The sequence below is a fragment of the Diadema antillarum genome, unplaced genomic scaffold (assembly GCF_040938485.1).
Source record: "Diadema antillarum isolate AM-2024a unplaced genomic scaffold, OU_Dant_1.0 scf00000030, whole genome shotgun sequence".
NCBI classification, from domain to species: Eukaryota; Metazoa; Echinodermata; class Echinoidea; order Diadematoida; family Diadematidae; genus Diadema; species Diadema antillarum.
The window spans coordinates 3,524,973-3,551,304 of record NW_027270919.1 but is presented as its reverse complement, the minus strand read 5'-3'; the positions used below and the strand labels follow the sequence as shown (position 1 = coordinate 3,551,304).

Sequence of the window (26,332 nt, the reverse complement as noted above, 5' to 3'; positions counted from 1 at the left end):
AATGGCTTCTCTCCCGTGTGCACCCTCATGTGGACACTTATATGGTGCTTTAATACAGATTTCCTGCACACTTTGCACTGCTCTCTGGCATAAAAGTCCTTTGGAGGTTCACTCAAACACATGTGCTGTGTGAGGGAACATTTCGATGTGAAGCACCTTGAACAATTTTTACATTGGAATGGCTGCGCCCCCTTATGCACCCTCATGTGGACCCTCATATAGCCCTTTGATACAGATTTCCCACAGACTTTGCACTGCTCTCTTACATAAACATGCTTAGGATCATGCACAGACATGTGCCATTTGAGGGATCTTTTTTTTGAGAAGCAGATTGAACAAACTTTACATTGGAATGGCTTCTCCCCGTTGTGCACCCTCATATGGTCATGCATATTGTGATTTAATACAAAATTCATACACACTTTACACTTTTCTGTCTGAAATGAGTGCTTGTGTCCCTTTAATTGGAACTTTCTTAGGTGTTTGTGCAATTTCATCCTCTTTTGTGACACATGATGGGGTTCCCCTAAAGTCTCACTGAAGGAATCTGGGTTGTAGGCGTCACTTGATATATGGCTGGTAAGATTTTTTTCTTGGGGGTCTGCAGCCTGTGTAAGCCTTTCTTGTCTAAGACCAAGTGGTAGGAAAAGCAGCCTCTCCTTATCCTCTGCTGATACATCTTGCCCTGTTGAGGCTGATGGGGCTGTATTAGTCTTCTCACTGTCCACTGATGGCGTGTCATTCATCACCCTTGCAATTGCCAGGCACTTTGCATTACTTGCAACACATGCAGAGTTGCAATGTTGGTCGGATCCTGCTTCATAAAAGTCTCTCTGGATTTCATTTTGATTGAGAGTGCTTGTCCACGACACAGAATCCTCATCACCATTCAGAACAGGGTTCTTTGTTTCACCTGTTGAAATAAAAAAAAATGACATGAAACTACGCACACTATAGTTGTATTGCATTATCAAGCAACAATTAATGGTCCCTACCTAATACTATAATCAGTGTCATTACATTCATGATTTTCATCTTTTAAGAAAAAAGATTTCAAATTACAATAATGAGTAGCATGATCTGACATACAATCAGGAAAAGGCAGCAGAAAAAACAAATATTGTGTGCATCAACATTCTTTGTGCAGGATTGTGCAGAAAACCTTACACTTAATAGTGATTCTGCACTACAAAACCAACCAGAAATGTCGTTATGGTGACTGATGCCTCTGCCATAATGCATGATTCTCCCAATAGGCGTATACACTGTAGTACATACAATGTCTTCACAATCACTTGATCCATGACAGTTTCACATAACTGGCAAAATACTGATATGACAGATTGGTCAGAAATGACTTGAATGTTCACTTTCCTTGAACTGGGGTTGCTATAATTGTCGAAGAGTGCAGGTACACATATTTGGGGAATTGAGAATTTTTACTTGAATTCTGACGAATCCTTTTATAAGTTTATGCATTGAGTAATTTCCAAGGTATGAAGAAAGAGTGTAATTACAGTACAAAATAGATTTTAAAAAAAATTATGGAGGGGGGGGGTATTGAAACCTGGCCTTTGACCCTTAACCTTTGACCTTTGACATTCTGGCTGGAAATTTCCTGGAGAATCTCCATTAGGTAATGCATGTATATATTAAGTTTTAAAACTAATAATGCAAGCATTTCATATACTAGTGTATGAGGGAAATAGTAACATTTTCAGGAATTGACCTTCACCTTTGACCCCATGACTATTGACCTATGACCCCTTAATTCCCTAGACAATCTCTGCCAGTCAGTACATGCACATGTACCAAGTTCCATGAAGATACATTGAACCATTTGTGAGAAAAGTGATATTACAACATTTTCACCTAACCTTTGACCTTTTGACCTTTGACCTTATGACAAGAAAATACCTTTGGGCATTGCATAGATATTGGGGAAATAGCAACACTTTTAGCATTTGACCTTAACCTTTTGACCTTTGACCATTTGCCAATGTCACTAAAATCTACTCAACTAATTGTCCCATCATGCATCATCCTTGGACCAAATTTGGTGAAAGCTGCTTCATCCAGTTTTGAGTTATCACGTAAACAGATAAATATCAGGATTTGACCTTGATCTTTGACCTTTGACCTCTGTTCGATTTCAGTAAAAAACTAATCAAGTAATTGTCCCATCATACATCATCCTCCGACAAAGTTTGGTGAAATTTGCTGGATCCAGTCTTGAGTTATCGGATACAATTTCATGATTTGACCTTGACCCTTGACCTTTGACCTTTGACTGATTTCACCCAAAATCTAATCAACCAATTGCCCTATCATACTTTATACGTGGACCAAGTTTGGTAGAATTCAAGTCAATATTACTCAAGTTATCGTGTAAACAAAGCGGACGGATGTACGGACGGACAACCCGAAAACATAATGCCTCCGGCACCACTTCGTGGCAGAGGCATAAAACAAAAAATAGTCAGACATAAATTAGTTGAGGGCAAATTCTGAAAGAGGGCAAGTCAAAGATAATTACACATTGTATATGGGACATTTCAGAGGCCTTTGTGGATTGAAAACTAGTGTAAATGGCCCCTGATTGTTCTAGACTTCATCATGGCCATTGTTATTTAGGAGAAGTATACGTAATCATGGTAATCATGTAAAAAAAAAAAGAAGAAAAATGAAAAAATGAAGATGACAGGCATATTCTAGAAAAGAAAATATCTGCCGTAACGGATGAGACCTGATAAAAAAAACATGTTTTTGAAACTTTTCTTACCCTGAAAAGTCTCTAAAATTGTTTTATTCTGCAGTTTCTATCTCAGTATTATAAAAGTCACAACACTCACGACTATCAGAGGTACAAGTTCACGTCTAATGTCGTGAGGCAAACAGCTCCAATTACGTGTACATAATAATTAAAGGGGATGGCTAGTAACTGATCAGAGGGAATAAGTAGGAATGCTGGGGGATGAATGAATGAATGAACTTATTATCCAATGCAATAGCAATCATTGTACATGTTTATAGTCGTATCAGTTACACAAAAAAGCGAGGATAATAGGAACCACAAAATAGCGTGAATGCTAGTCAAATCTGGGCCCTTAAAGTTTATGCAGTTATAAAGTATAATTATTTCTTGATGACCGTTCCAATCCTTGTGGGATTCATTTAAGAGTACACTGTATCTATTGTTGTGTGAAAATCATTGCTTCAAATTGGTCTCATATTCAAGTAATGTGCAGTTCAATGTTTTTTAAGTTAGCATGACTGTACAGTGTTGGGTCATTAACGATTGCCCCAACACTGTACAGTCATGCTAATTTGAAATCATGAGATCTCGCACGGGACAGAGTAGGTACCCATGCCATGTACTGTATCGTATCCCAAGCACAATCAATGTAATTTTTAGGTCCATCTTCACAGACATGCACATTGAGTGAATGTAACAAGAGAATCCATTGTACAGTGTGAGTTTGAGGAAAATCAAGCACTCCGTTCAGAAATTATGAATCTTTTAATTTTCTGCTCAGTCACTGCTGGATGAAAAGACTATGTAACTGCAGCTTGTGATGTCACATGTGTAGAATGATAATAAAGAAAATATATAGACAATTTTACATATTTTACAATTTTACACATTTCCAGATTCCAGCCATGTGGAAAGCACCTGGAATTGCACTCACACTTCAACACATTTCTCTGGGCAAGGGTTTCTTGTGAATGCAGTTTCTTGTGCTTGTTGAGCTCCCATTCCTTGACACACATTTCATACTTGTGAATGGATTGCCCAAAATGTAGTTGTACTTCTTCAGGATGCACTATTCTCGCATGCTTGCTCAGGCCCAACTTTGTCCAGAAGTCTTTTGAACACAACTTGCACTGCCATATTTTTCGCCCCTCATGTAGTTGCATGTGTCTTGCAAGATTGGCAAAACGGCCTCCACAAATACGACACTCTTCACTATGGGTCAAAGGCACATTCCCATGAGACCCAGAGTTGCATTCCACCGAAGTGTCTGTTCTGGCACACATACTCAGGACCTTGGCCAGTGGTCTAAGTTTCCCCGGTCCAGACTGCATGTGACTGGATGCCTCTGATGCCAAACTTTTCTCAGCATCAGCTCCACCTTGGACTCCAGTGTCCAAAGCATCATCTATTTCAAAGGAGCCAAACAATTATAGACAACATTTGTCACAAATATCACACAAAGTATTTGAATGTTACAATGTAAAATAAATACATACATATGTGACGATGCATCACAAAGTGAACAAGAGACCTGGGGGTCTCGTGCTCACCTGAGTATCGCAAGTTCGCCTTCTATGCATTCTTGCAGATTCTTACCTGAGAACATTGGAAACATGTGAGGGGTAGCTTTCAGAGCTGGTGTCCATTTGCATATTCCTTCACACTGGTAAAAATACCTGCCAAGTACCCTGTACTTTTTAGAATGTTGGATTATGCTGTTTGCGGGAAAACAAGGAAAAGTAGAAATTACGCGGTGCGTAATATATGTCCCCGTCGGAAGTAGCATTTAGTAGCAAAATGTACAATATAGGTAAAAATTCAAGGTCAAAGGTCAAAGAAGTCAAAGGTCAAAATTCTGTGTAGAAGTTTTGAAGCCCTCACCTAGTGCCATCACATAAAGCAAACGGAATCGAAATCGGGTAAGAAATGGCGAAGGAGTAGCATTTTGTAGCAAAATGTACAATACAGGTCAAAAATCAAGGTCAAAGGTCAAAATTCTGTGTAGAAGTTTTGAAGCCCTCACCTAGTGCCATCACATAAAGCAAACGGAAGTGAAATCTGGTTAGAAATGGCAAAGGAGTAGCATTTTGTAGCAAAATGTACAATACACTATACAGGTCAAAAATCAAGGTCAAAGGTCAAAGAAGTCAAAGGTCAAAATTCTGTGTAGAAGTTTTGAAGCCCTCACCTAGTGCCATCACATAAAGCAAACGGAATCGAAATCCGGTTAGAAATGGCGAAGGAGTAGCATTTTGAAGCAAAATGTGCAATATAGGTAAAAGGTCAAGGTCAAAGGTCACAACTGAAATTCTGTGTCGAAGTTTCAAAGCTCCCATGTAGTGCTATCATATAAAGCAAACAGAATCAAAATTGGCTCATATATGACAGAGAAGTAGCAAATTGAACATTTTGATTACACACGGACGCACACACGGACGGACGGACGGACACATGGACACACACACGTACGGAGCCTGTTTCATAGTCCCCTGCTCGAACTCGTTCGGCGGGGACAAAAAGACCTAAAGCAATATCACTTTGATTCTATAGAAGAATATTCTTGAATATTCCTTAATTTAGGAGGTTTTGGACCCCCCCTAGGGCCCCAGGGAAAGCATGGTGCCCATTCAAACACTTTGAGATTCTATCCCCATAGGAATGATACTTGCCAAGTTTGGTAAATCCATTATGCTGTTTTCAGCAAGATGAAAATCTAGGTTCCCCCTAGATGTGCAATGGACAAACTTGGAACGACAGTGTACAAACGTATGTACAGTCATCAATACTTCGAGACAAGAATTGTTATTATTCCTTAATGTGGAAGGAGGGGAGGGGGAGAATTAGGCCCCCTTAGGTCCCCACAGGGAAGCAATGCGCCCTGTTGAAAAAATTTAGATCTTAACCTCCTGTAATGCTACCTGTCAAGTTTAGTGAATATTCATAGAGGGATTTTCAACAATGATGAACACGTACGGTACAATATACATCATCATTTGGACCAATCCCACCCATTCCCTTGGGTCGCGGGGGGTCTCCCTGAATCTGCCATGCATGATTAAAGTTGCAACAACAGTCATCAATATCTCAACTCATTGTATTAACTTAGCTCAATCACTTCTGGTTCTAGAGAAAATCTTTAAAGACTCCTTACTTGGGGGGTGGATAGAGAACCTTGAGGCCCTCAAGTGGGGTATGGTGCCAAATTTGATGGAAATGAGATTCTGTCCCCCTAGGGATGCTACCTGCCATGTATGGTGAAAATTCATCTTCAAGTTTTAAAGAAAAAAGATGAAAATTCACAATTTAGGCCCCAATTTAGGCCCCTGGGGCCCAAGGTGGGCCATGGTGCCCATTTTATGGGAATGAGATTTTGCCCCCTAGGTTGTACCAACTTTGGTGTAAATTCATCAAGGTGTTTTCAAGAAAAATCTGAAAATGTACAATATGGGCCCCATTAGGACCCCTCTCAATCCCCTCCATGCCCTGGGTCCCAAGGGGGGGGGGGGGGGGGGGGGCACCCCTGATTCCCCATGAACAAACTTGAAACTACAGTCATCAATGTACACCTACTAAGTCATAGTATTAAGTCAGCTTTATCACTTCTGGTTATAGAGAGATGATTTTTTAAGATTCCTTAATTTTTTTCTCTTTTTTTTTGGGGGGGGGGGGGTGTTAGTCCCCTTTTGTGCCCCTCAAGTGGGGTATGGTGCCCACTTGAAGAGATTGAGATTCTATTCCCCTAGGGATGCTACCTGCCAAGTTGATGAAAATTCATCTCGGAGTTTTTAAGAAAAAAGATGAAAATTCACAATTTAGGCCCCAATTCAGGCCCCTGGGGCCAAAGGTGGGCCATGGTGCCCATTTGATGGGTATGAGATTTTGCCCCCTAGGGATGCTACCTACCAACTTTGGTGAAAATTCATCAAGGTGTTTTCAAGAAAAATCTGAAAATGTACAATTTGAGCCCCATTAGGACCCCTCCCCACTCCCCTCCATACCCTAGGTCCCAAGGGGGGCAGCCCTGATTCCCCCAAGAACAAACTTGAGACTACAGTCATCAATGTACGCCTACTAAGTCATAGTATTAAGTCAGCTTTATCACTTCTGGTTCTAGAGGGATGATTTTTAAAGATTCCTTGATTTGGGGGGAGGGGGTGGTCCCCTTTTGTGCCCCTCAAGTGGGGTATGGTGCCCACTTGAAGAAATTGAGATTCTATTCCTCTAGGGATGCTACCTGCCAAGTTGGGTGAAAATCGGTCAAGGGGTTTTCAACAGGAAGATGAAGATGTAAAAAAAAAATTACGCATGACGGACGACTGATGACAGACACCGGAAGAAGAGCAATCGCAACAGCTTAATTGAGCCTTCAGCTCAGGTGAGCTAACAAAAAGTCGCACCCCTTGATATTAAGTTAGGACTCAATAAAGGTGAAATGATTCAACCACATCAATATTGGGTCTTCATATTTTCTGAAAGAACTACCGTTCTTGTACATTATATTTTTAAGTCGGGATCAAAATGAATGGGAATGTGCATTTTCAGCAGTTTTTTTTTTTTTTTCCAAGAGTATAATGTGAGATCAGGTATGTCTAAGAGACCCTTTTCATTTCTTGAAATTCCTTTGCACACTCTTCACTTTCAAGTCTACTAATTTTTGAAGGGCTAATGTTGATGCTTTGAAAGTTGGTATTAATCATGACCAGAATGTGTTGATAAAGCATAAAATTTCAGCTTCATCTGATACTCTCTTCATTGTTGTTGCTCCAGTGGTTTACACCCTGTATTTGGTCCTGTTCATTGCACAGCTACAGTAGCATGGTTTGACCACCCCGCTTGCTGACTTTCTACTTTCAAGTCTCACGCAACTTTTGAGACCAAATTTGTCGTGCCAGGGCATACCTTTCGGAAGCCACGCCCCTTCAAAAAATTTTCGTAACTCAAAAATTGCTCAAAAACGTGATTTTGTGCACAAAGTCAAAACAAATTGTTTTTTCAATTAATTCATTTAAAGATTCATATTTCTAATTTGAATGGCTGGAATCAATTTATTTTAGCATAATTATGCTTCAAAAAATGTGTATGACAAATTCTGCTGCAAAAAACAAAAACAAAAGTTCGAAAAAACAGAGAAATACATAAAAAATTGATAAAACGATAAAAAACATAAGAAATTAATTTTGAAACTGATTTTTTTTTTCCCCTCAAATCAGTCACGAGGAATATTTAAACCAAAAATCAGCATTCCATAAGCTATTATAAGCCAATTACAGACAAAAATGAGGTTTTTTGCATATATTTGCATGATCAATTCAAAATAGAAAATGCAAATTTTAGGAAAATTCAACTAACAGTCTTGTAGATTACATCTGGTTTTGTGTTCATGCAAAATTTTGCGGCGATCGCGCGATCAACGGCCGAGATCTGAAGGAATTCAAGCTCGCTAAATAGCCCAGGTAAGTTGGGGTTAAGCGCTTGAAGAGACCCTGTACTTCAAAGCAGCTTTTCTCGGTTCACCCTTTTCCCCGAGTGTGCTTTCTTTCCAATATTTACAGAGTTTTGCAGAATCCATTTCACTTGAGCTATAGACCATTTTAAAGCTTAGACTCTGTTCTTTCAGGATCTGCCCTAAACTAAGAATCTGTGTCTGGCGACTTTTTGTTGGTTTTGTGATGCAGAATTACAATATACAAATTTACTGTATACGCTGTTATTTTCGCTTACAGATATTTTTGCGAATGACGGGGCCACAGACATTTGCACAAGATGTTGTTTTTACGAATTGACGCCAACGCTTACGTTAAAGGGACTGTATAGTACTGGTTGAGGTGGGGATTCATGTTTGGAACATTCCTGAGATAATGAGAAACCCCCTTCTGAAATATGAAAGAACATGTAATTCTAACATGGATTCAACATTTATTTGATGAAAATTGGTTTTCAAATGGCTGAGATATCAAAAAGAGTGATTATAAAAGGTGACAGGCCACGCCTTTTATTACAATCTTTGTTTCACCTTGTATTTGGATATCTCAACCATTTTAAACCTGATTTTCATCAAATAAACTTTTCACACCCCTTAGAATTGCATGCTCTCTGATATCTCATAGAGTGGTTTCTGAACATCTTGCAAAATGTTAAATGCTAAATCCTCACCTCGACCAGAACTGTACACACTCTTCAATGTACATTCTATAAACACAGCACATGGAGACATTTTCGCATGTTGTTAGATTCGTGATCCAACTTTGATTCGTGAAATTCGAAAACAACAACAGCTCATAAAGTATTTTCTTTTTTGCTATTCACACGAAGTCACATTTTGTGTCACAAATTTCATTTTCAAGCACGCAACTGCATTCTGGATTACTTTAATAGACCACATTTGTGACCCTGCACCTCAAAACAAACAAAAAGTTGCCAGACATGAATTTTTAGTTAAGACCATATTCTGAAAGAACAGACTTTAAGCTTTAAAATGAGGTATAACTCAAATCGAATGGACTCTCCTAACCTATCTAAATATTGGAAAGAAAGCACAAACTCAGGAAAAGTGTGAACTGAGAAAAGAGGCTCTGAAGTACAGTGTCTATTCCAGCCCTTAATCTTTACCAAACCGTGCTGGCTGTGCGATGAATGGGACAAAAAACAGGAAGTAAACCACCAGAGTAACAACAATGAAGAGATTATCAGATTAAACTGAAATTAAGCATGCCACATAAACACATTCTGTCCATGATTAATGCCAACTTTCAAAGCAGTAGCACTATCCTTTCAAAAGTTTTCTAGAGTTGAAAGTGAAGAGTGTGGACAAGGTTTTTCAGAAATGAAAAAGGGATTCTAAAGACACACTAATCACACTATTCTACCAAAAATGTTCGAGATAAACTGCTAAAAAAAACACACTTTCCTGCCCGTTTTATGATACCAAATCTTAGCATAATGTAAAAGAAGACCCCCTCTTTCAGAAAATATGAAAAAGTCAAGTTCGGCTAGGTTGACCCATTTCACTTATTTTCAGTCCTCACGCAAAATCAGTGTGTGCGACTTTATGTTCGTTTTGAGGTGCACATTTACAGTGAGTGAAAAGACCGGGCTCAACCATTCATTGCGGTACCAAAATTGGCTGCACATTTGGCCAAGCTCTGGAGGTAGTCTTGGCCATGGCCAAGCTGTGGCCGAGCCCGGCCTTTTCTCACTGTAAACACAAACTGGACTTAATGGCCTGAATTCACGAGGTGGTACAAATGAAACCATGGTTTAAACCATGGAGTGCGAAGTGTCACACAAAATATTTCATTACGAAATTGGTCATTTCGTTGACAAAATGACCGTTTCATTAACAAAATTATCATTTCGTGGACGAAACGTTCATTAGGTTACAAAATGTCATTTCGTTACAAAATAATCATTTCATCGACGAAATTACTGATTTCTTAACGGAATATTCCATGCAACACTTGGCGCTCCATGGTTTTTGTCCATGGTTTAAACCATGGTTTCAATCGTACTACCTTCGTGAATTCGGGCCATTGTGGTACCAAATTTTAGTCTGGCTTCCAGACCCTCTGTCCGTACCATTTTGCTATTCAGGATATTAACGCTCGGCAATCGCCAAATTGTGTCTCGCCCATTCGCGTACAAGGAATTAATATTTTTTATAACTCTCAGAAGCCAATTGACCTGCTTATGACCTTTGACCCTGTGGTGACCTTCAACACCCTAAGGGGCATTTACCATCCAAGTTTGGTCACAAACGGACAAAGGGATCAAAAGTAATGAGCCATAATCGAAACGCGCCATAAAAACTGAACATTGGGCCCTAAAAATTTGTTGACCCCTTTCTGTGACCTTTGACCTTGTGATGACCTTAAACTCCCTAAGGGACATCTACTGTCCAAGTTTGGTCACAAACGGACATAGGGATCAAAAGTTATGAGCCACAATCAAAACGCGCCCTAAAAACATAACATTGGGCCCTAAAAGTTTGTTGACCCCTGTCTGTGACCTTTGACCTTGTGACGACCTTCACCTCCCCAAGGGACATCTTCCATCCAAGTTTGGTCACAAACGGACAAAGGGATCAAAAATTATGAGCCATAAACGAAATGCGCCCTAAAAACTTTACATTGGGCCCTAAAAGTTCGTTGACCCCCGTCTGTAACCTTTGACCTTGTGGTTACCTTCAACTTCCCAAGAGACATCTACCATCACCCAAGTTTGATTGCCATTGTAGCAACATGTGCTGAGTTACGTGTGATAAGAGAGTCTTGCAAGTAAACTTTAACGTATGACCTAAAATGACCTTTGACGTTATCATGTGACCTCTTACGGTACCATAACATGAAGGTACCCCCAGTGCATCCATCACCCAAATTTGATTGCCATTGTAGCAACATGTGCTGAGTTACATGTGATAACAGAGTCTTGCAAGTAAACTTTAACGTATGACCTCAAATGACCTTTGACTTTATCCTGTGACCTCCAACGGCACCATAACATGAAGGTACCCCTAGTGCATCTATGACCCAAGTTAGGTTGTAATCCCAGCAACTTATGTGAAGTTATTTGTCAAAAGAGAGTCTTGCACATACTCTTTAATATATGACCTCAAATGACCTTTGACATCATCACATGACCTCCGACAACACCATAACATGAAGATACCCCGAGTGCTTCTATCACCCAAGTGTGGCTGCCATTGCTGTAACAGTTGCAAAGTTATGCATCATAAGAGAGTCTTGCAGGTAAACTTTATTTGTGACGGACGACGGACGGACGCCATTTGGATCCCTTAGTCTCGCCTTCACCTACGGTGGGCGAGACAAAAAGGTGCCTTTTGGAAAGGCGACGATACCACCACGGGGCGCCAACTTTGTCGCTGCAGAGTCCAGTTGGCAAAGGGTCTGGAAACCAGTCTATGCCACATTGTGACCAGCGTCCTCTCAATAAATAGTGTTTGTTTGAACCTTGACAATTGTCTCAGTTAATTGTCTCATCTAATCTACCAGTCCAACAAAGACTGTCAAACCATCAACTTGGTAAGTTGAAAGTTGCTACCTTTGGACCAGAGCCACTTCATCATCAAATGTCATTTTTATGGTTTGAGAATAATGCATGTTGGTCACATTCCTATCACCATCATTACCTGGTGGGGCGGGGCTCTCTTGGTTGTGTCTGGATCCATGTCTTGTTAGGTGCTGTCTGAAGTCTTCATTGCTTGTGAATGCTTCTCCACACTCCTCACACAGAGGTAGCTTGTAAGTCTTGACCACGACTTCTCTTTCCTTCTCAAATTTTGGAATGGAGGAAGTTGAACATGGGTTGGCATCATAGTCTTCTGCAACTGAGGATTGAGAGATATACAATTGTACATTATATACAATTAGAAGTTACTGGCACCATTCATGAAGATGTTCATCATAAAGCCCATTCATTTCAGTACGAGACGCTCACCTAAGTATCGCAAGTTCACCTTTCATGCATTCTGGCAGACTCTTACGTGAGAACATTGGAAACTTGTGGTGGGGTAGTTTGAGAGCTGGAGGCATGGTGTCTATCTGCATTATATTCCATCTCACTGGTAAAAATATCTGCAAGGTACACTGTACTTCATAGAATGTTGGACTATGCAGTTTTGGGCCCCCTGGGACCATCAGGTGGGCATGGTGCCTATTTGATGGAAATGAGATTCTATCCCTCTGGGGATGCTACCTGCAAAGTTTGGTAAAAATTCATCTTGGGGTGTTCAAGAAAATATAAAAAATTTACAATCCAGGCCCCAATTTAGGCTGGGCATGGTGCCTATATGACGGGAATGAGATTCTACTCCCCTAGGGATGCTTCCTGCCAAGTTTGGTGCAAATCCATTTCGGCATTTTCAAGAAAAAGATAAATCTGTTAAATTTGAGCCCCATAAGGACCCCTCCCCACCCCCTTCCCCTGGGTCCCAAAGGGACACCCATGATTCCACCATGAACAAACTTGAAATTACAGTCATCAATGTAAAACTCATAATACAGTGCACTCCCATTATTACGAAATGCTCAGGACTGGCAGTTTTCTGTCGTGATAACGAAATTTGGTGATAACAAATACAACAAAAAACAAATACAATATTTAAGGAAAACAAGGAAGCAAAGCATATTCTGTTTGTTGAATACTCTTCATACACTGGAAAGCTATATGAACAATAAAACAAATAGTTATTCAATTTCAGATTATTGTATTCCAATAACGGAAGTTCCCCTCGGAAACTATGCGTGACACACCAGGGGAACACACAGTGACGTGACGCGTTCACCCATGCAGAGACCCTATAAATGCTTGTTCCGCTACATATTTTTGAAAGCGATCCTCAGTGCACTATAACAGAGCACATTTCTTTTGTTTTTCTTTGTCAGTGGCACTAGGTAAAGACTTTGTTAAAAGAAAAATTTTGCTATAACCATGTTCGTTATAAGCGAATTTTGTACCATACACATGAATGGCGAGAATTTTGGGACCATAAGTTTTACTTCATTATATTAAACAAAACTTCATTACAACCGTGTTCATTGTAACGGGAGTGCACTGAATTAACTTAGCCCTATCAATTCTAGTTCTAGAGAAGAAGATTTTTTAACCTCAACTAGGCCGGGGGGTGGGCTCCGAGGGCCCCCCCCCTCGATGTTTCGTGCGATGTATCACTAATGCGAAAAGCTATCGCCGCGACGTTTCATGACTTTTTTCTTTCGAGTCTCCCGTATCTTTTGACACCAAATTTGTGATGCCAGGGCGTGCGTTTCTGAAGTTGCGCATAAATATGTACGTGCATGTCAGACCAAAAATTGCTCAAAAACATGAATTTGTGTACAATTTCAATGCAAACTGTGCTTACAGGCAAATGTCATAAAAGTATGACTATTTTTTATTGATTAAAATCAATTAATAACATATTTTCTTGTTCGAAACAATGCTGCGGACAAATTTCATCGAATAGACAACGAAAACATAAAGTAAGACTAGAAATGTCGCTATGGCGACTGCTGCCTCCGCCATAATGCATGATTCTCCCAATAGGCATATAGTACAATGTCTTCACAATGTGTGATCCACGACAGTTTCACATAACTAGCAAAATATTGAAATGACAGGTTTGTCAGAAATTTCTTGAACTGGGTTTGCTATAATTTTCGAAGAGTGCAGGTACACATATTTGGGGAATTGAGAATTTTTACTTGAATTCTGACAGACCTTTTTATAAGTTTATGCATTAAGTAATTTCCAAGGTATGAAGACAGAGTGTAATGACAGTAAATAGATGTTTTGTTTTTTTTTTTTTTTTTTGGGGGGGGGGGGGGCATCGAAACCTGGCCTCTGACCCATAACCTTAGACCTTTGACCTTCTGGCTGGAACTTTCCCAGAGAATCTCCATTAGGTAATGCATGTATTACGTTTTGAAACTAATAATGCAAGCATTGCATATATACTAGAATACGAGAGAAAAAGTAAAATTGTGAGGAATTGACCTTGACCTTTGACCCCAGACTATTGACCCATGACCCCTAAATTCCCAAGCTAATCCCTGCCAGTCAGTACATGCGAATGTACCAAGTTCCATGAAGATACATTGAACCATTTGAGAGAAAAGTGATATTGCAACATTTTCACCTAACCTCTGACCTTTTGACGGTTGACCTTATGACATGAAACTCTCTCTGGAGAATCTTTACGCAGTAGTACATGTCCACACCAAGTTTCGAGAAAATACCTTTGGGCATTGCATAGATATGGGGGAAATTGCAACATATGTAGCATTTTTCCTTGACCTTTTGACCTTTGACCTCTTGCCAATGTCACTAAAATCTACTCAACTAATTGTCCCATCATACATTATCCTTGGACCAAGTTTGGTGAAAGCTGTGTTTCATCCAGTTTTGAGTTATCATGTAAACAAATAAATTTTAGGATTTGACCTTGATCTTTGACCTTTGACCTTTGTCCGATTTCACTGAAAAACTAATCAAGTAATTGCCCCATCATACATCATCCTCCAACAAAGTTTGGTGAAATTTGCTCCATCCAGTCTTGAGTTATCGCGTAAACGGATACAATTTCATGATTTGACCTTGACCTTTGACCTTTAGCCGATTTCACCCAAAATCTAATCAAATAATTGCCATATCACACTTCATACTTGGACCAAGTTTGGTAAAATTCCAGGAAAAATTACTCAACTTATCGCGTAAACGAAAGCGGACAGACGTACGTACGTATGGACGGACAACCCGAAAACATAATGCCTCCGGCACCACTTCGTGGCAGAGGCATAAAAAACACAGAAATATATAACAAATTCAAAAAAACAAAAAAATACCTAAGAATTTTTTTTTTGATGGCACTTAATATTTGCTCAGGACACTAAAAAGAATATTTACACAAAAAAAGTGCCCATTTAGAGCCTTATTTAGTGATTTATACCAAATTGTCTGATTTCATGCATCATTATGCATAAATTAGCGTAATTTAGCATAACTGACATCTTTTTAAAAATTGAACTTAGTAGTACTTTAGATTACGTCATAGGCAATGTGTGTGCCAATTTTCATTGCGATCGCGCTGTCCCCCCTCCCCCCGGCTCTATGATCTACCTAAATAGCCCGGCCTAGTTAATGTGTGAGTTCATGGAGCACGCGAACGATTTGCGAAGGATGCGAACGGAAAAATCCAATATTCGGAAAAGTTAATCTCCGAATGTGTTCCGACAATGAAGCCGAAAACTACTCTTGCGCGTTTTGTGCGAAGATTCCACGACGTATGTGCGAATGTCATGTGTATCATTGCTAAAGTACAGCACGTTACGTACACGAAGAACACGCGACGGAAATGCGAACAACGAAGCATTTTCAACATTCATTGGAGAAAACGTACCCAAGGAGAGGTGGAAGCTGTCTTGAGTTGATTTTTTTTTCTCTTTCCTCTATTTCTACTTTCTTTTTCTCACATTTCTCTATCGTGTGCTTTGCTACATTTGTTTTCTCTACGACCTATTTCAACTAGTAAAGCATTTGATTTTTTTTTGCAGTTCCTCCAACACATAATCTCTGTAGTTCAAAAGAAAGTTTACACACTTTAGATTAATTTAAGTGTATTCTGTGATTTTTTTTTTTTGTATATCAAACACTTCTTTCTCTTTGCTAGTCTTTAATTTTTTTTGTTACTATAGTTAATAATTGTTTGATGTTCAGATGTATGCTACGAATTTATTTGTAGAAAACGTATGTGGGTAATTCCGTGAAGTTGGGGCACAAAGTGTTACATTTTAGCATAACTCAATACTAATTATGCTATACATATATTGTTTATAGGCTTTACATTTGTATTGAGACCATACATTTTCCTGGAAATTTTGTGCCATTCAGACTCAATTTTGATGAAGTTATCTTTAAAAAATGTAACGGTGTCCTGTAGCATCGTGACGTGTCCATGTAGCATCGTGATAGTTAAAATCTGGTCCTAAAAGACAAATTAATGCAATTAGCTTGACCAAAATTTGATATAATATGCATAATTACTAGATTAGTCAGATAGCTAAATATCTTAACTTTCCTTTCCACAGTTTTACTTTTACAAGAAAATTGCACAATGTGTCACTATGCTACGCGGTGTCCACCAAATGTAACAAAAAAGGACACCGCGTAGCATCGTGACACATTTTGTAATTTTCTTTTAAAATTAAAACTGTGTACAGGAAATTTGAAATATTTAGCTATCTCACTAATCTACTAAATATGCATATTGCATCAAATTTTGGTCAAGCTAATTGCCATAATTTGTCTCTTAGGACCAAATTTTAAAATATCACGATGCTACATGGACACGTCCCGATGCTACAGGACACCGTTACATATTGTTTAATAACTTCATCAAAATTGAATCTGAATGGCACAAAATTTCCAGGAAAATGTGTGGCCTCAATGCAAATGTAAAGCCTACAAACAATAAATGTATAGCATCATTAATATTGAGTTATGCTGAAATGCATTTTTCCAATATCACGATGCTACATGGACACTGCCCCAACTTCATGGAATTACCCACAGGTCATACATCCCCAAAACGTGCGCTAAACATTCGTGAGAGTGTCTCAAAAGGTACGCTAACAGTTTGCGATTATGTCGTAAAATGATCGGAAAATCTTTGCAGATTTCGCGTAACATACGCGAGACATTCTCCAAAGATTTCAAGTCTGTTTGGGGTTTCACAAACATTTTGCAAACATCGCGCGTGTCTGGCGAAGGTCTTGAGCATATGACGAGGCTTTAAAGACACTTTCGAGAACAATTCAAGAGCAAATCATGACCAAGTGTGCGGAAAAGGTTCGCAAAAAATTTCAAACTTTTTTGAAATTCTCGCAGGAGTAAAAACAACATTCGCGAACAATTGACGACGCTTCCGAACCCTCACGTTTGTTTGGCGATTTTTTGCAGACTAAAATATGAATGCTGGATTTTGCCATTCGCGTCCTTCACAAATCGTTTGCGTGCTCTGTGAAATCACACCTTTAGGGTTAAGATTCCTTAATATTGGAGGGTTTGGGTCCCTCTGGGGGCCCCCTGGGTAAGGCATGGTGCCTATTATAACAAATTGAGATCATATTCCCCTAGGGATGCTACCTGCCAAGTTTGGTGAAAATCGGTCATAGGGTTCTCAAGAAAATATAAATGTGAAAAGTTTACGCACAACGGATGACGAAGGAAGGATGACGGACGCCGGACGAAGAGCGATCGCAATGGCTCTTTTAAGCCTTTGGCTCAGGTGAGCTAAAAATGGATAACGCGAAAAAGGTGAACTGTCTTTAACAAGAAATGCTTTACTAACTTACTATATACACTGTACTACAACTTTAAATTTAAGATTAAAAGTTCATATGCAGATCACAAAACTTACACATTTTTATAGTAATGGAATCTGCATTGTGGATTAACTTAGGGATTTCTCACTCTGCAATACAGATATCCTTTGCCAAAATATCTATCTGCCACATGTCTAAACAGCTCTTGACATACATTTGTAATGCAGATTTTTGAATAGTTAAGTTGACATATTGCTTGCCAGGTTTGCATCGCTAAAAATTCAAAATTCATCACCATCACAGTCATGGTAGTTGTCACGGCTGCTTGCTTGTATCTGGAGGTCTCCTGGCAGTGAAGATTCAACCTTGACAATTGTATCAGTGGTATACATGGAATCTACTGGTCCATCAAAGACTGTCAAACCATCAACTTGGTTAGTTGTAAGTTGCTGCCTTTGGACCAGACCCACTTTGTCAGTAGATGCCACTTTTATGGTTTGAGAATAATGCATGTTGGTTACATTCCTATCACCATCATTACCTGGTGGGGCGGGGCTCTCTTGGGTGTGTCTGGATCCATGTCTTGTTAGGTGCTGTCTAAAATCTTCACTGCTTGTGAATTCTCCTCCACACTCCTCATACAGAGGTAGCTTGTAAGTCTTGACCAGGACTTCTCTTTCCTTCTCCAGTTTTGGAATTGAGGAAGTTGAGCATGGGTTGGTATCATGTTCTTCTGGAAGTGGGTATTGAAAGACATAAATGGTAAAGAATTAGAAGTTACTGGCACTATTCATGAAGATGTTCATTACAAAGTCCATTCATTCCCTTAATGAAAAACACATTAGGGGAGCAAAAAGGTGAATTGTCCTTGCCAAGAAATGCATTACTAACTGTATACTACACTTTTAAATTCAAGCATTTGGAATGAGAATTTACTGACACCATTCATGAAGATTAAAAGTACAAATGCAGATCACAAAGCCTATACATTTTAGTATGGAATAAATAAATGTATTGTGGATTAACTGTTTTCTTATATCATAATTCTTCCCATTGAAAAAAGAAATGTAAGCTATCATTTTCACAAAATAAGGCCTCCCAGAAGTTCATTGACCCCCCTATGACCTTTGACCTTGTGGTGAACTTCCAACTCCCCAAGGGACATTTACAATATAAGTTTGGTCACAAACAAAGGGATCAAAAGTTATGAGCCATAATCGAAACGCGCCATAAAAACTTAACAATGGGCCCTAAAAATTTGTTGACCCCTTTCTGTGACCTTTGGACGACCTTTTATTCCCCAAGGGACATCTACCATCCAAGTTTTGGTCACAAATGGAGAAGGGGATCAAAAGTTATGAGCCACAATCAAAAGGCGCCATAAAAACTTAACATTGGGCCCTAAAAGTTTGTTGACCCGTTTGTGACCTTTGACATTGTGGTAACCTTTATCTTCCCAAGGGACATCTACTATCTAAGTTTGGTCACAAACAGACAGATACATCAAAAGTTCGGAGCCATAAACGAAACGCGTCCTAAAAACTTAACATTGGGCCTTAAAGTTCATTGACCTCTGCCTGTGACCTTTGACCTTGAGTTGCCCTTCATGTTTAGTAAAATGTGTAACTTTGTGTAACCACTCTTCCCTCCACATTTGATTGAGATTGAAATCCTCAGTAGAGAATTATTCAAGTTTTTGTAGCGTTACGGACAGACGACGGACAGACAGACGCCACAGGCGATCCCTTAGTCTCACCACACCTCCGATGGGCTCGACAAAAATGTAGGGCATTTTTTTTTTGCTTTACAAAAGCACGGTTTCTCACTCTCCCAACTAATTTCAAATATTGTTAAAAGCATCTTCACTATTAAAATGCAGATATCCTTTGTCAAAATATCTATCTGCCACATGTCTAAACAGCTCTTCACATAATGCACAATGTTAATCGTTAACTTGACATATTTCTTGTCACGTTTGCATCGCTAAAAATTCAAAATTCATCACCATCACAGTCATGGTAGTTGTTATGGCTGCTTGCTTGTATCTGGAGGTCTCCTGGCAGTGAAGATTCAACCTTGACAATTGTATCAGTGGTATACATGGAATCTACCGGTCCATCAAAGACTGTCAAACCATCAGTTTGGTTAGTTGGAAGTTGCTGCCTTTGGACCAGACCCACTTTGTCAGTAGATTCCACTTTTATGGTTTGAGAATAATGCATGTTGGTTACATTCCTATCACCATCATCGCTTGGTGGGGTAGGGCTCTCTTGGGTGTGTCTGGATCCATGTCTTGTTAGGTGCTGTCTGAAATCTTCACTGCTTGTGAATTCTCCTCCACACTCCTCATACAGAGGTAGCTTGTAAGCCTTCACCACGACTTCTCTTTCCTTCTCCAGTTTTGGAATGGAGGAAGTTGAGCATGGGTTGGTATCACATTCTTCAACAAGTGGGTATTGAAAGACATACGTTGCAAGGAATTAGAAGCTGCTGGCACCATTCATGAAGATGGTCATCATAAAGTCCATTTATTTAATATCGTAATGGCATACCCCTGTGGGGAGTGACAAGGTGAATTGTCCATGGCAATAGATGCTTTACTATTAACTACAGTACTACAACTTTATCCCTATTCCCATGGGGGGAGATGTGATTTTGTGTACAAATCCAATGTATTAGATTGTGTTTTTACAATTAATTCACTTGTATAGTTCTACTTTCAATGGCTGGTAATTACTTATTTTAGCGTGATTACCCTTTAAAAAGTTTCTGCAACAAGTTTGGACCAAAATAATAAAGCAACAAAAACAAAAAGTAAAAAAAAAAAGAGAAAGAAAAAAATAAGAAATTCATAAAATAATAAAATACATATTAAGAAATAATTATGGAGCCAAATTTTTTCCTTGAATCCCTGTTGAGGATACTGAAAAGAATACAAACTACATTGACAACTAAAATTTGAACTAGAAATGTCGCTATGGCGACTGGTATGCCTCGGCCATAATGTATGATTCTCCTAATACATTTGTAGTTCTATAGTATGCCATGACAATGTGTGATGACAGTTTCATCTCATGGCAAAATATTAAGTTGACACATTATAATGTGTTGAATGTTCACTTTCCCTGAACTAGACTTAATTGGATGAATGGCTACATTTTCTATAAGAGCATGTATTTGGGGGATTTGTGGACTTTTACTTGACTTTAGACCCTTATAAGTCTCTATGCATTGAGTAATTTTCAAGCTACAGAGAAAAACTGTAATTTTTGTGTTAAATAGTAAATTGTTAGCATCTTGACCTGGCCTTTGACCCTTGGCCATTGACTCTACGACCTGAAGAGAATCACTGTCAGGCACAACATGCATATGGGTAATTCCATGAAGTTGGGGCAGTGTCCATGTAGCATCGTGAAATACATTTCAGCATAACTCAATATTAATTCTGCTGTACATTTATTGTTTGTAGGCTTTACATAAATTGCATTGAGGCCACACATTTTCCTGGAAATTTTGTGCCATTTAGACTCAATTTTGATGAAGTTATTAAACAATATGTAACGGTGTCCTGTAGCATCGTGATGTGTCCATGTAGCATCGTGATATTTTAAAATTTGGTCCTAAGAGACAAATTATGGCAATTAGCTTGACCAAACTTTGATGCAATGCATATTTACTAGATTAGTCAGATAGCTGAATATCTCAAATTTCCTGTACACAGTTTTAATTTTAAAAGAGAATAACAAAATGTATCACGATGCTACGCGGTGTCCTTTTTTGTGACATTTGGTGGACACCGTGTAGCATAGTGACACATTGTGCAATTTTCTTGTAAAGGTAAAACTGTGAAAAGGAGAGTTAAGATATTTAGCTACTGTAAACGTCAATATTTTCGCGCGATTAATTTTTCGCGCTGAGCGGCTCGAAAACGTATTCGCGGGTTCTTAAATTCGCGCTCCGCAGCAGGTTACTTTACTGTAGTACACATTCACTGCTTTCATCCAAAGCCTCTGCCACATAGCTTGCTATGCCAGCGTACGACAAGCGACGTAGCGAGCGGCTCGACTGCGAGTACAAGCACTCAAATACGTAGTACAGCTGTGACTCTAGTACCGTAGTCACGGGGGACTGTAGCATCGATGCGTGCGGTGCACACATGCATGCTACAGTACACAGCAATCTAGGGTATCGTCTCTTCGCACAGTACTAGTAGCGTAAACATGCCTGTACATTGTACTACGTAGCAGTATCATCGATGAAGCGCACACAATTCATCTCGTTCAAAATGTGCGTAGAAAATTGTGAAGATATATTTGCGCGTTTTTGAATTCGCACTAGCCGAGTGTAGCGCGAAATCCGTGAAAATTTCCACGTTTACAGTATCTGACTAATCTAGTAATTATGCATATTATATCAAATTTTGGTCCAGCTAATTGCATTAATTTGTCTTTTAGGACCAGATTTTAACTATCACGATGCTACATGGACACGTCATGATGCTACAGGACACCGTTGCATTTTTTAAAAATAACTTCATCAAAATTGAGTCTAAATGGCACAACATTTCTAGGAAAATGTATGCTCTCCACACAAATGTAAAGCCTATAAAGAATATATGTATAGCATAATTAGTATTGAGTTATGCCAAAATGTCACACTTTGTGCCCCAACTTCACGGAATTACCCATATATATTTATTTTATGATGATACCTTGAGCCACTTTCGAGATATGAAGGAAGAAATAAATTTAGCAATTTCACTTAACCTTTGACTTTTTGGCCAAAATCCGGCGGGCATTGCAAAAACATGATAGAAAAATTAAATTTAATGAGTTGACCTTGACCTTTGACCCCAATCTTTGAGCTCATGACCCCAAATACACTGCCAGTCAGTACATGCATATGTACTGTGCTCCATGAAGATACCTTGAACCATTGCCAAGATATGGAGAAAAAAGTGAAACATTTTCACTTGACCTTTGACCTCATGACCCCAAACTCTCACGAGAGAATCTTTATTTGGTGATACATGTTTTACACTAAGTTACTAAGTTTCAAGAAAACACCATCAGGCATTGCATAGATATGGGGGAAATAGTGTAATTTCGAGCATTTGACCTGAACCTCTGACCTTTAACCTTGAGCATTTGCACCCAAAAATTGATAGGCACAACTTCACCCCCTCATACATACCTATACCTACCAAGTTTCATTGGTATACCTCAAACAGTTTTTCAGTTATGCTGTCCACAAAATTGATTACGGACGGACGGAAGGACGGACGGAAGGACGGAAAACCCGAAAACATAATGCCTCCGGCGACACTTTGTGGCGGAGGCATAAAAATCAACCAATGCACTCTTGTAGATCTGGCGTCTACCTTAGTGCAAATTTTTGCGAGGTCATGATCCATGACCAAGATCTGAAAGGGGGGCCAAAAAGACCCCCCCGTGGTTTCAAGTCCCTCAAAAAACCCGATGAGATTAGGGTTAAATTACAAGTTACTGGGAGTGGGTAAAAGAAGATATATGTATGAACTGTCCCTGGGAATAGTTGGCATAAATGTACACACACAAGGATGAAATAAAAACAAGTTGCTAAATTGCATTAAACAAAGATGACAGTTGTGAAACTCACATGAGATAAAATGGCAACTCATATTGAGATAAAATAGCGACTGCATGGAAGCGAAAATGTGCTATCGTATTCGCGATAGCAAAGGGTTTTTTTCTTAAATGTCTAGGGTCAACAATATTTCAGGGTCTGTCGGGATAAGCCCATACATTTTTTTTTTCTTGGCGTTTAATATACTTCATCATACAGGCTACATTCATAATCATATTCTTAAGCAAATAATTTGACAAAAACCGCGTCAGTTTGACAGAAATCACTTTACATGCACACTGTACCTGCTTCAGTGATGTCTTCCATCACCTTCCAATGGGATGCATATTTTGCTGCTTCATTTTCATCATCATCTTCTTCCTCCATCTTAATCCATGAGACTGCCATGTCCATCTCTTGTATACTGGAAGGGAGTCTGCAACTGAAAAAAGAAAAGCAAAAAGGGACTGAATCTGTGATCACATGAGATGAATGAGAGGTTTTATTGCACAGGACATGAGACCGCATGTGACAAGCATTACAAAACCAACAAAAAGCTACACACCCCAATTTCGTGTAAGGACTAAAAATGGTGAAACAGATCAACATAGTCTAGACTCTGTGACACGACTTTTTGACATGCTGAACAGGGCCGGATCCAGGGAGGACCGCAACCGGCCCACGCCCCCCCCTTCATTTTTTGTTGAAACAGAAGAAATGAAAAGAAAAAAATGGGGGAGGGGTGCGTGCGCCCCCCTTTAATTTTGTAAACACGCCCCCTCTTTACGGAATTCCTGGATCCGCCCCTGCTGAGAGTAATTCAATATTTTTTAATTTCCTGGGAATGTAAAACAATTTGGAGATGACATTCTTAACTGTTTTATGTAAAATATTTTCTGTAGAATATTCTGATCAGGTATCTTTTCATGTGTTTTTCTTCTAACCCTGTACACACTTTTCACTTCTAACCAAATCACTTTTGAAAGAATACATTAAATGCTATTGACAGCGTTCAAAGTTGGTGTCAGTCTTATGATAGAATATGTGACCTGTCACTTGAAAATCAGCGATATGTCACTAGCATCCAACTGAGAATAATTAGACTTTGGTTGAGGTACCAATAACAAAAAAGGAAATTTTGACTTTTAGGCTGATTGGAAATCATAAAGTTTTATCTACCATGAGCAAAAATTTCAATAGGCCTACTGTACATCAATCTTACCAGAAAAGAGTGAAATATTCAATTAGGTGTCAGTATTTTTGTTCGGCTGCCCAATTTTTGCTGAACAGCTTGAGCAAGGGCTACTGTATGCTCAGCAAATTTCCTAAGTTTCCCCCTAGCAACTGCTCAAAGCTGATTGGCTGGTGATGACATATTTCCCTGAAGTTGTTCATTGCCCAAATGCAAATTTCAGACCATGATCGATATTACAAGTCAAAGCATTTTAGTGTTCTATTGATAAGATGCAGACTTCGGTGTAATAGTTGAAGCAAACAATGACAGTGTGCGCCCTGTCGGGTGACTGGATATAATCCCATAATCAGTTGTGGTCCTTTCTGTTGATTTACAGGTGCATGCCCCTCCCTTGGCAAATGAAATACAAAATGTAGTTCTGAATGGCATGGGCTTCGTGGCTTTTGTGCTTTTACTACTCTGCCTTGTACAATGCACTGGAGACAAGCTCACATGCTCGTAAGCAAAGCAAAGCAAAAAAAAAAAACAAAACAAAAAACACAAATAAATAAATAAAAAAAATCCATATGCCACTTCAGATGGCTTTTTTTATTTCTAGAATGCTAATTGGAGACAGAATTCCTGCTTCAATCTTTCTGCATTTTATGAGTATGAAGTCATGTGCATTATGATGCTTTTTGTGAATTTTCAATAATGCTTTGTACAACGAAAAATACATTATCTTTGCGGAGGATTTTACAACATGTACGCAATACTTTCCCTCTCATGCGACGAACAATAATCTTGGAACAAAAAGAAACCTAGAGCGAGCTTAAAAGAACAATTTTTCTCCATACATAATTACCAATCAATTCCAATGCTCACCGAGTTTGATTTCAAATATCACTCGATGTAAACTTAGTAAAATGCATCTTTTAAAGGACAAGTTCACCTTCATAAACATACAGTAAGGATTGAGAAAATGCAGCAATATTAGTAAAACACATCAGTGAAAGTTTGAGGAAAATTGGACAATCGATGCAAAAGTTATGAATTTTTAAAATTTTCGTGTTCAAACTGCTGGACGAGGAGACTACTACAGCTTGTGATGTCATATAAGTACAACAGTATAAAGACAATGTTAAGAAAATTCAGCATATTTTCATTTTTTTCCCATAATAAAAGAGCATTTCACTTGCCTCTTTCTAAAGGTAGTGGGAATAATATTACCCATGACATATGTCGGTAACGAGTCAAGGGAATGTGTACTTTTGTCAAAAGATGAAATTTTGTGAAATTCACTTTATATTTTCCTTATATTGTTGTACGCATGTGACATCATACATGTACACTGCAGTAGTCTTCTTATCCAGCGGTTACTGCACAAAAACTTCAAAAATTAATAACTTTTGAACGGATTGTCCGATTTACCTCAAACTTTCAATGATGTGTTCTACTAATGTTGCTACATTTTCTCAATCCTTATGTTTATGAAGGTGAATGTGTCCTTTAACAAAATACATCAAATTAAAGCTTTGAGACAAGAGTGTATAAACATCTTGTTACCAGAAAATTTGAAGAATCCCACTTGTAGCTGCTTTTGGTGTGGGAGGTCTCACGTGTTAACAGGGTGTGCTAATCCCATTAATGTCTTCATTGTTGTTGCTATACATACACATTGTAGATGCAGTTTCACATCCTGTCTTTTGTTCAGGACTTTCACTGCACAGAGCACACCTCCCAAATGAGTGTTTTAAATGCTGTAACACAAGATATATTCGTAGCATGAAAATTTCCCAATTACTAAATTGGAGCTGACAGGCTTTCTTGCAGCAAAAAAAAAAAAAAAAAAAAATCACAACTTGCAAACCAATGGCATCCAATGCATGCTGTGTCTAGAACTTTCCTGTGTATTTTAATTTCACGAATTGTGGCACTTGCAAAATCAAAATGCAAGCAAACATT

The 26,332-nt window shown here is 38.9% G+C and overlaps 1 protein-coding gene across 1 annotated transcript; it reads right to left on the bottom strand.

The window, feature by feature from the left end:
* Positions 1-427: 427 nt before the first annotated feature.
* Positions 428-23,601, bottom strand: LOC139740559 (uncharacterized; the record flags this gene model as incomplete). Its single annotated transcript, XM_071651148.1, has 5 exons — positions 23,499-23,601; positions 19,595-20,029; positions 18,131-18,322; positions 3,690-4,160; positions 428-913 (listed from the first exon to the last, which is right to left on the bottom strand). Coding segments are annotated over exons 1-5 (1,687 nt in total), but the record flags the coding sequence as incomplete, so codon positions are not given.
* Between the last annotated feature and the right edge of the window lie 2,731 nt (positions 23,602-26,332).